The sequence below is a fragment of the Saccopteryx bilineata genome, chromosome 2 (genome assembly GCF_036850765.1).
Source record: "Saccopteryx bilineata isolate mSacBil1 chromosome 2, mSacBil1_pri_phased_curated, whole genome shotgun sequence".
Lineage (NCBI taxonomy): Eukaryota > Metazoa > Chordata > Mammalia > Chiroptera > Emballonuridae > Saccopteryx > Saccopteryx bilineata.
The window spans coordinates 25,392,983-25,404,883 of record NC_089491.1 but is presented as its reverse complement, the minus strand read 5'-3'; the positions used below and the strand labels follow the sequence as shown (position 1 = coordinate 25,404,883).

The 11,901-nt window shown below is 41.1% G+C and overlaps 1 protein-coding gene across 1 annotated transcript in view; it reads right to left on the bottom strand.

Annotated features, from left to right (window-relative positions):
* Positions 1–11,901, bottom strand: part of FRRS1L (ferric chelate reductase 1 like) — a 33,256-nt gene that overhangs the window by 6,387 nt on the left and 14,968 nt on the right. Inside the window, exons 2-4 of the mRNA XM_066256575.1 lie at positions 10,973–11,057; positions 6,610–6,748; positions 2,975–3,221 (exon numbers count right to left, since the gene is read on the bottom strand). Coding sequence (XP_066112672.1) covers positions 2,975–3,221; positions 6,610–6,748; positions 10,973–11,057 — 471 coding nt within the window. The remainder of the gene's footprint in view (positions 1–2,974; positions 3,222–6,609; positions 6,749–10,972; positions 11,058–11,901) is intronic.

The window sequence follows — 11,901 nt, the reverse complement described above, 5'->3', positions numbered from 1 at the left end:
TAAGCTGACAGTCTGCCCAACTTCCCACCTCACTTGCCTGATTAGGTTGCAAAAGGCTGTTAAGCTGTGGTGCTGGATTGTTTACACTACCCCCCATGTTCCCCGGAAAGACTAGAGGCAAGTTTCTTCTATGCTTTGTTTGGTGTCAAGTTAAGATGATATGTATGGTGGGGATTTTGGATTGATAATTAAACATAAGGAATTGTCTCTTGAAACCTTTTGGATTTCTATAAAAGAAGAATATGTGGCAATATCTAAAAAAGCTTTGAACATTTTACTACAATTTTCAACATCCTATTTATGTAAATTAGGATTTTCTACCCTCAACACAATTAAGAGTAAAAAGAGAGGAATTCTTCAATGTATTGATGAGGAAATGAGAGTTTGCCTTTCAAATATATGCCCAAACATTGAAGAAATCGCTAGGACACATCAGGTTCAGGTTTCTCATAAACACAAAAATAAAAAAACTTAACACATTTGCGCCGGGACCTACCGAATTTACTAAATCTTACTAAGAATGTATCTATATATATAAAAAGAAATTTTTTGTCGTTTTTTTATTTTTTAACCCCTCTTTTTTACGAATTTTAAAAAGCATAACTCAAAAAATGTAACAAAAATGTTTTTTAATGTCAGAATAAATTTAATTTTGTCATATTTATTTTGCTTAATTATCATAAAAGCATGCTTGGACTTTATATTTTTTCTTTAATATTTGACTTAATTATTATAACATATTTCTCAGAAGTTTGTATATAGTGTGCCTACAATTATTTGTAGGATTTTAAATGCGCCCCGACTTCAAAAAGTTTGAGAACCACTGCCTTAGGACAATGAAATTTCTGAGAAATAGAGAGGCATAGGAAGGAGCCCTGGCTGGAGAGCTTTGTTAGTTAGAGCATCCTTTTGAAACACAAAGTTTGTATGTTCGATCTCCAGTCACAGCACATACAGAAACAGAGCAATGTTTCTGTCTCTCTCCCTTTCTCTCTCTCTCTCAAATCAATTAAAATTTAAAAAGAAAGAAACAGTAAAAGCACAAGCCTATCTATGGGGTAGGAATGTGCCTGTTTTGTTTGGAGACAGTAAAAAGAACAGAAGTCCTGAGTGATCTTATCAGGCAAGGCAGGAAGGCCTGAAATGTTGGCTAGGATACCAAACGTGTAATAACACGACCTTCTGAAGTGCAGTGCGCTCCAATTTGTAAAGCTGCTTCAAATTCCTGTTTTCATTTAATCCTTGCAATAATCCTATAAAATCAATATTATTATTATTCCCATTTTAGAGACAAAGAAATTGGAGTTCAGAATTTAGATAACGGTTAGCTACAGCTACCAAGGGACAAAACCAATGCACAAATTCAAAGTTTTAGATGCCAAGTCCCATCATTTTAATGAGTTCATTTCTCTAGGCTAAGCTATAATTAATTTCCCAGGGTACTGAAAGTACTCTAAGACATAATTGCAATTCCACTTTTGGTAATCTGGGAAATAAGAAAATGGGAAAGATGTCACAAGTCTGAAGGCATTCAAATGTTTTTCCAATTAGAAATAGGCAAAAAAGCCCTGGCTGGTTGGCTCAGTGGTAGAGCATCGGCCCAGTGTGTGGATGATCTAGGTTTAATTTCCCGTGAGGGCACACAGGAGAAGTTACCATGTGCTTCTCTACCTCGTCACCTCCCCCTTCTATGTTTCTCTCTCTCTCTTCTCCTCCCACAACCATGGCCAATTGGTTTGAGCATGTCGGCCCCGGGCACTGAGGATGGTCCCATGGAGCCTCCATCTCAGGTGCTAAAATCAGCTCAGTTGTGAGCATGGGCCCAGATGGGCAGAATATTGACCCCAGACAGGGGTTGTTGGGTGGATCCCAGTTGAGGTGCATGTAGGATTCTGTCTATCTTTCTTCCTCTCAAATGGAAAATAGGAAAAATAAAAGAAATAAAAGAAATAGGAAAAATAAAAGGTACGACATCTCTAGACCAACCAATGGAAATAATTTGAAGTAAAAAAAAAAAAGCAGCTCAGATAGGGCAATACACAGTTGATAAGCACACAGTAAAGAAAGATGCGACTCCCAGTAGAATTCTCACACAAGGACTGCAAACCACCTACCCCCATTCTTGGTCATGCATTAGGCTGATTCAACCTGGGAATGCTGAAGACACAGCATAACTTGACTTTCGCAGCCTCTAAATGGTCTCATGATATCCCTAGGTCTTTGTTGGGAAAATGTGGAAGAACTGTGCCAGTGAGGCAAAGAAGAACTTGAAAGTGAGGGCATCAATGAGCCAACAGCAGAGGGAAGCTTGTTCAAAATGCGGACTCTCAGGCCTTATCCCAGACCTAATGAATCACGTGTCAACAATATAGCCAGGCAATTTCTACACATGTTCAAGTTTGAGGAGTAATGGGCTATCTTATAGGATAACTTGGTGGATTTGTGACTATCAGGATAGTCATAAAGTGAGAATGACTGAAATGCTTGTCAGTCTCTAGAGAAGTCTCCAGAAGTCCTTTCCTGCTCAGGATTTTTTATAGTTAGAGCATAGTGGCTAAGAGGTACCACTGACTTTGGAGTCAGACTTAGAATCGACTATTAATTCTCTCATTAATTAGTGGTAGAGCTTTGAGTCAGTTCCTTAATATCTCTTTAAAATGAAGATATAATATCTATACCTCTCAAGTATGTGGCGAGGAATAAATGGGGACATAGTGAGAATTACATATAGCCCAAGCCCCACAAATAGCAGGCAGATGGTTTGTTTCATTAAGCGCTTAGCTCATCATATGTTATCTTGTATTGTTCTAGCAATGCATGTGTATAATTTGTCCATTTGAATATCTATGTATATGATAAATAAAAAGAATTATAACTCCTTTTTAAAAATATTATCCCAGGTGCTTATCATTCTTGTGCAATAAATGCACAGTGATGTCTGCTATTTAATCCAGATGCCAAAATGTAAACTTACCCTGAATGGCTGGGCCCCAAGCAAACAGATAATACCAACTCAAATGCAGGTCAACAATTGTTTCATCTCTGGGGACATTCACAGGACGTTTAAATCTGCAGGTGACTCTGTTATTCTCAAAAACTCCTTCTTCGTCTCTGGCAGGATTTCTCTGAATCTCTTTTGCCCACTGGCCTACATTATAGAAGTGCTGTATGCGGACCCTGCCATTGTCATCATGGACGCAGGCCATGACATCATCACCACCCTAACATGGAAAATAATGAAGAAAAAATGTCAAAGCTTTGTTTTCTGCTAAAAAGAAATTTTACTCAGAAATATATATTTTATTACCTCTGTAATTTGAAATCTCACCCCCAATGTTATTTTATTTTTTTATTTATTCATTTATTTATTTTGGTGACAGAGACAGAGAGAGAGACAGAGGGACAGATAGGAACAGATAGACAGGAATGAGAGAGATGAGAAGCATCAATTCTTTGTTGCAGCTTCTTAGTCTCCTTAGTTCATTGATTGCTTTCTCATATGTGCCTTAACCGGGGTTGGGGGGGTGGGGCGCTGCAGCAGAGCAAGTGACCCCTTGCTTAAGTCAGCGACATTGGGCTCAAGCCAGCGACCATGGGGTCATGTCTATGATCCCACACTCAAGCCAGCGACCCCGTGCTCAAGCTAGTGCACTCGCGTTAAAGGTGGCAACCTCAGGTTTCGAACCTGGGTCCTCCACATCCCGGTCTGACTCTCTATCCACTGTGCCACTGCCTGTTCAGGCCTGATGTTATTTTAAATGCTATTAGAAACTTTAACCAAGGCGCTGGCCAGATAGCTCAGTTGATTGGGGCATCATCCTGATGCACAGACAGAGGTTGCTGGTTCAATCCCCGATCTGGGCACATGAACAGATTGATGTCTGTCTGTCTGTCTCTCTCTTTCTCTCTCCCTCTCTCTTCTGTCCTCTCTCTCTAAAGTTAACAAATTTTAAAAATTTAAATAAAAACTTTAACCAAATGACCAAAGTTAGCATCCCAATGGCTGACATCAAGTGCCTTTTCATGTGACGTTCAGAGAGGAACACATCACCAGCTATCTAGCATTCTTGCCAAAACCACATAAACTAACCAATCATGAAAAAACAATCAGACAAATCCAAATTGAGGGTAATTCTACAAGAAAAACTTGTCCTATAATCATCAAAGGGGTTGATGTCATAAAGGCCCCCCCCCCAAAAAAAGGCTAAGACATTATTTCTTTTTGTTTCTTTTTTTTTTTCTTTTTTCTGAAGCTGGAAACGGGGAGAGACAGTCAGACAGACTCCGGCATGCGCCCGACCGGGATCCACCCGGCACGCCCACCAGGGGCGCCCGCTCTGCCCACCAGGGGGCGATGCTCTGCCCCTCCGGGGCGTCGCTCTGCCATGACCAGAGCCACTCTAGCGCCTGGGGCAGAGGCCAAGGAGCCATCCCCAGCACCCGGGCCATCTTTGCTCCAATGGAGCCTTGGCTGCGGGAGGGGAAGAGAGAGACAGAGAGGAAGGAGGGGAGGGGGGTGGAGAAGCAAATGGGCGCTTCTCCTATGTGCCCTGGCCGGGAATCGAACCCGGGTCCCCCGCCATTTATATTGATAGAAAAGTTCTGGAACTACTTAATGGCAATGCCGCACTCTGTGAATGTAACTGATGCACTGAATCTACCCTTCAAAACGGTTAAACTGGTAGATATTGTTATGTACATTTTACCAAAATAAAAGAGTTGACATTTGTTGACTCCAGGTGAAGTATATTATTATATTGTACTATCCTTGAAGTTTATCTATAGGCTTAAATTTTTTTTCAAAACAAGTTAAAAAATGTTAAAGGTGTTCAGCATTTCTAACAAATATACTTACTGCTCTGCGGGGGATGTTTGTAATGGGGGAGGCTATGTGTGTCAGGATGCTGAGAGTATATAGAAATGTTCTGTATCCACTATTAGATTTTGCTATGAACCTAAAACTTCTCTAAAAAAAATAAAGTCTAATAATAAACCAATAATGTGCCATTTCCAAAAAAGTTAAAGGCTATTATAAGGGGTTTCATTTTGCTTTTCCAATGTATTGAGTTTTGAAAAAAAATAATCTGTGTTTCTTCTTAAAATAACTGGAGAAAAGAGAGATCGATATTTTAAAGGCCTTTAGGTAGCAAAATGTCAAACGTAAAATTGGAATGCTACTCACTTAACCGCCCTGCTCTGAGCTCTATACTCAACAGCTGTACCATGACTACACGTGCATTCCAGGATGGGAAATGGTCAACTGCAATCCAAGCCAGCTTCTGGGTGTGGCACACAGCTGCTGCTCCTCCCACTGACACCACAGTAGGAGATAAGTGGAAAAGATTCATATTTATGCAATCTTACCAGTTGGACCCACTGTCTTACTGCCTGAACTGGGAATTGATGGAGCATCGTTCTCTTGGTGACCTCTCCAAGAACAAAGTCCCCGGAGCTCTGACTGCTTGGATTGCTCTCTCCGTGTCTTCCTACCACCCACCTACAACTCCTGTCCAACCCAATAGCAACGCCTATCTGCATGAACTTCAGAACATACCCAAAATCTGAGTGCTTCTCACCAACACCACTGCCGGAACCCTGGTGTGAGCTGCCCTCTCCTCACTGCCTCAGTCTCAACACAGGCCAGGTAGAGAGAAGAGGAAGGGTCCTCTAGACAGAGCAGCAGCATGTGCAAAGGTACAGAGGCCTAAGAAAGTTTAGGTGTTTGGGAAGCACCCTCGCACAGTGAAGTGGCGAGTGATGGGGCTACAGAGAAAAGAGGGAAGAAGTCAGCGGAGGCAGGAGATGGACTGCGGCCTGGATTCCCGCTGCCCTGCTTGTACCTGGTCACAGGCCTCTCTGAGGTCCAGATGTGTCCTTGCCCAGGGGGACTGAGGAAGACTGAATTGTCAGACGCAATTCTTCAGCCCCCTACAGTACTATTATACACCCACATCTCTGCAGGGCCTCTTGGTGGGAGAGTGTACATCCCTGCCCCTTCATTCTCGACTTGGCTGCGTGACTTACTTTGGGCAATGGAATGTTAGCAGCAGTGACGTGAGCAGAGGTTTGAAATAAGTTTGGACTGCTCTTGAACTCCTGCCTGAGCCATAAAAATAACATGCCTTGGTAGCTGCTGGTTCCCAAATGATTAGAAAAAAACCTGAATCCAACCCATGGACTGGAGCCAAGCCCAGCTGAGCTCCGGCCAATCCACACATATCTGAGCAAGAAATTAATGCTTACTATTATAAACCATGCGGTTTGGGAAGCTTTCCTTGCAGCATTTCTGTGGAAATAGCAGATAAATACTGGTACCATGAAACATCTTACGTTTTCATAGTCAACCCTTCCTTCTCTGCTTAAGCTAGCTTGAATTTTAATTTCTTTAACTTGCAACCAGAGAGCCATACTAATACAATGATTATACCACTTTGACAAATTTCTTTGCTTTGCCATGCTCTGCAAAAGACAATCAAATGCCAGACATTGGCTTCTTCTATTTAAAAGTGGCATGGTAGCTTCACAAAGCATAACCATGCCTGTTCTCTAAACCCTAAAGTCACAGAGCAAATTAAAGAGAAAAATAACCTATCACGATGAGTGTCTTACCATTTTTCTGTCTGAAGAGAATCCAACAGCTACCCAGCCATCTGTATCTGCACTCAGCTCAAATTCCACGTCAGCCCCTATTATCCGGTAGCTAAGGAAGTACTCACAGGTCTCTGCATTGCAGCCTGGTTTGCCGTATCTATAGGAGACATCAAAACAGACATTACTCAGGAGGTAAAGGAAGTCAACTATATGGTGACAGAAGGAGATGAGACTTTGAGTGGTGAGCACACAATAATATATAAAGATGGGGTATTATAAAACTGTATACCTGAAATTTACACAATGCTATTAGTCAATGCTACCGCAATAAATTTAATAAAAATAAATAGGCAATATTCTGTCATGTTCTCATTCAAAATACATTAAGAGGACTCCTATCTATATATATATCAGGCAGGATGCTAAGTAACATTAGTGAACACATTAGATTTTTGCTCCCTGCGGTCTCAAAAAAAAGTTTCACTCAGTTAGGAGGGACCTCAGAGATGATCTACTTTATCTACACATAAACAGGGGTCCAGAGATGGGAACGGGCTTTCCTGAGCTTGCAGTGAGTCAGTAGCTGCAACAGGACCTGAATCAGTGCCTCCAAACTCCCAGCCGGGGTTCTCTACATTAGTGTCTCTCAAATATTAGTTATTACTGAATTATTTCTAAATCCCATGTATAAGAAAAAATTTTTTGAGTTAATAATTTAAATTATTTTTGTTAATTAAATGCACACCAATTCTTTCTACTTTAAAATTTGTAATTAAACAAATACCAAATTGCAAATCAAATGTAAATTAAACTACAAAACTAGGACCGTTTAAACTCACAGCATTCATGTGATGGGTGATGTGGTTTTACTGAAAGTAAAATTCTGCTCCCAAGCATATAGCATGTCTGACTGTACTGCTCAGGGGCTTTTGATTGAGCATGTTCTTGCTATTATGCATGACTCACTCTCCTCCATTTTTATTTGAACTACTGCAAAACCCTGTATGCACAATTCACCAAATGAATGCCTCATCCGGTATTTACTGACCATGGATGCATCATCTATTTATAACATTTGCATTTGCTCCATTAGTTCTAATACAATTACAAATTCAGACACTAAAGCTCATCACAGTGGTTATCCACATAATTAGACTTGCATATATTAATCCTTTAAAGAAGTGGTTTTGAAATGAAGACACAAATATATTTTATTTATTTTTAATTTACTCAGCAATACTTTTTTTAATTTAAAAAAATTTTAAATTTTAAATTACAGTGGACATTCAGTATTATATTAGTTTCAAGTGTACAGCCCAGTGTTTAGACATTTATATAACTTCCAAAGTGAACTCCCTGAAAAGTCTATTGCCCACCTGATGCCATACATAGTTATTACAATATTATTGACTATAGTCCCACGCTGTACTTTGTATCCCTGTGATTATTTTGTAACTGCCAATTTATACTTCTTAATCCCTTCACCTTTTCACCCCTGCCCCCATCCCACTTGGCAACCATCAGTCTGTTCTTTGTATCTATGAGTTGTTTCTGTTTTAAAAACACAAATTTAAGTTTTCTTACAGAGAATTTATGCATCCTTTAAGAATTGACAAGTCCCAGTTTGGAGAACACTGTTTCACACCCCATTTTCAGAATGAGAGAAAACTGCAGCAGCGGGTGGGACAACCTAAACTCAGATGAAAGGTATCTGAAGGAACAAGACACAAAACTGCTAAGTGTTGGTTGAGGAGAAAGGCCAGAACGAGGCCACTGTGCTCCAGATACTCTGAGCAGCCGGGATGAGACGTAAGTTCCAGATAACACGGAACTGGGGTGAAAAGGGTTAAGAAAAGCTAACGGAGTGAATGGGCCAGAAAACAAGTCACCTGGAGCTAGCAGGGTACTAAAATCCATCGTTCCTCAAAAACTATTCCCCCATCACCAGAATTATACATTACCGGCCATCTTCCTTAATACTAGTGTCACTGGATTTTTTTTATTATTCCTTAGAAATGCTCTGGTAATCCAAAGAAAGCTCAAAATCCCCATCACTCAGTTTTTTCTCCTTAGATCCTGAGCACTGAACTAAAATATATATCAGAACTTTAGTACAGAGATCAGCAAAATCTTTACCTAAGGACAAATTGTTTCAGGAGATAAAGAATTCAAAGAGAAGGAGGCTTTTCCAACCGAACAGAGCTATCTCTGTGGGAGGCCCTCTGCCTACACTCCTGTGTTCTAGCTCCAGCCCATCGTGTCTTGATAGAATACTAGTAATAATTATATAAGGACGCACTACACCTGAGATTATAAGCCTGATAAAATAATCAATGCTCAATGACTAGTTAGTATCATACAGATATCAATAAGTCATGACTACTGATTTGAAAAGGAATTGGGTATTAGATGTATCTGTCATTGCCTGTCCCATCCACGCCTCCTCCTGATAAGCCCGGATATATTCTGTGTCACATGATTCTTCTTTATACAGACAATTGGTTAAGACAGTGGTTCTCAAACTTTTTGAAGTCGGGGCGCATTTAAAATCCTACAAATAATTGTAGGCACACTATATACAAATTTCTGAGAAATGTGTTATAATAATTAAGTCAAATATTAAATAAAAAATATGAAGTCCAAGCGTGCTTTTATGGTAATTAAACAAAATAAATATGACAAAATTAAATTTATTCTGACATTAAAAAACATTTTTATGGGCCCTGGCCGGTTGGCTCAGCGGTAGAGCGTCGGCCTAGTGTGCGGAGGACCCGGGTTCGATTCCCGGCCAGGGCACATAGGAGAAGCGCCCATTTGCTTCTCCACCCTTCCGCCGCGCCTTCCTCTGTCTCTCTCTTCCCCTCCCCCAGCCAAGGCTCCATTGGAGCAAAGATGGCCCGGGCGCTGGGGATGGCTCCTTGGCCTCTGCCCCAGGGCTAGAGTGGCTCTGGTCGCAACATGGCGACGCCCAGGATGGGCAGAGCATCGCCCCCTGGTGGGCAGAGCATAGCCCCAAGGTGGGCGTGCTGGGTGGATCCCGGTCGGGCGCATGTGGGAGTCTGTCTGACTGTCTCTCCCTGTTTCCAGCTTCAGAAAAATGCAAAAAACAACAACAACAAACAAACAAACAAAAAAAACATTTTTATGTTACATTTTTTGAATTCGTAAAAAAGAGGAATTAAAAAATAAAAAAAAACAACATAAAAGTTATCTTCTTATATATATAGATACATTCTTAGTAAGATTTAGTAAATTCAGCAGGTCCAGGTACAAACGTGTTATGTTTATTCTTTCTTTTTCTTTTTTTTTTTTTTTTTTACAGAGACAGAGAGAGAGTCAGAGAGAGGGATAGACAGGGACAGACAGACAAGAATGAAGAGAGATGAGAAGCATCAATCATCAGTTTTTCATTGTGGCACTTTAGTTCTTCATTGATTGCTTTCTCACATGTGCCTTGACCAGGGGGCTACAGCAGACCAAGTAACCCCTTGCTCAAGCCAGCGACCTTGGGCTCAAGCTGGTGAGCCCCACGCAAACCAGATGAGCTCACGCTCAAGCTGGCGACCTCGGGGTCTCGAACCTGGGTCCTCTGCATCCCAGTCCGACGCTCTATCCACTGCGCTACCACCTGGTCAGGCGGCTTTTTCATTCTTGTGCTTATGAGAAACATGAGCCTGATGTGTCCTCGAGATTTCTTCAATGTTTGGGCATATATTTGAAAGGCAAACTCTCATTTCCTCATCAATACATTAAAGAATTCCTCTCTTTTTGCTCTGTGTTGAGTGCAGAAAACCCCCACCATACATATTATCTTGACTTTACACCAAACAAAGGATAGAAGAAAGTTGCCTCCAGTCTTTCCGGGGAACATGGGGGGTAGTGTAAACAATCCAGCACCACAGCTTAACAGTCTTTTGCAACCTAATCAGGCAAGTGAGGTGGGAAGTTGGGCAGACTGTCAGCTTACAGCCAATTCTCCACACCTCTGTCTTCCCAAAATCTGAACTCGAAAAACCCTGTTGGTTTTTTGGTCCCCAGCAGGCACATATTTCTCTGGAATACCATAGGGCGCACCTGGAAATCTAGGGCGCACCAGTGCACCCTGGTGCATGCTTTGAGAACTACTGGGTTAGTAGTAGACACCTGTGACAATGGCAGAACAGTCAAAAATGAAGAATGTTCCAGTGCCTAGCTGCACGTCAGAGCTTAAGGCCTTTAAGACAGCAAACTTGGGTGGCCACCAGAATAGGCCACGTCCCTGCTGAAGTGAGGAAGGGGGAGAGGCTTCCGGTTAGAATGGACTGCATGCAATTTCAATCCTACCTTGAGAAGTAAATCAATGTCTTAGTCTTACAGTTATCCAACTCACAGATCTACCAACCTAAAGCATCCCTTAGTTTTTCCACAGTCCTCCACCTTGATTTTGGCAAATGGGTCCACCGGAGGAGCAGTAGGGAAAGGGTAACCTGAGTAGTGAGAATAAATAATGGTTAGAAAGTCCAGTAACATTTTCCAATGAGAAATTTAAAAAATATGTAATTTACTGTTTTCTACTCCACCCATCTAGATATATTCAAGGCCTCAGAAAAGGGCTCTGTTTAAGTCTAATCACCCTCTTCCCAAGAAAGAGTGCAGGGTACACATCTTTGAGCTGAGCCTTACATGTTACCTGAGAATAGGTGATGTTTCCATCATTTCATAGGCAAGGAGGTACACTGGGAGGGGGTACACTTTCATATAAACACTGGCTCACCACTGTGCTCTGGGAGCTCAAAAATCACAGTTTTAATACAATACACATGCTCTAAGAGAAAAAGAAATTAACAACGATCCATTTATATATTCAATAGTAGAGGTTTCCCATTTATATAGGTGATAATAGAATTTTTGCATTACCGTGAACTTCTATTTTTCATTAAGCGGCATATAACATTTTCATATCTCGCCAAATCCTTTAAACAGATTGTTTCTAACAGCTGTGTATTTCTCTCATAGCAGTACTCAACATCATAATGCGTTAAGCATACATCGAAGAGCAGGCCTGCCTTATGCGTCCAGTTTGTGACAAAAATAATTTTCTCCTACACTGCTTCCTCCATGCACAAAGAAACCAAGTGTGAGTCATCTTATATTCTCTGCCCAGCGTCGTGCCTGGCATTGGCCACTGAATAAAATGACTGTCAAATGTTTCAAAATGTTTATTCATTTTGTTCTATTAATTATCCTTTAAGAAAAAAAAAAGCCACTGGGCTACACTTCCCTGGCTACACTCCCTGGCACACACAACTGTGTCTTTTGGACAGTTCTACC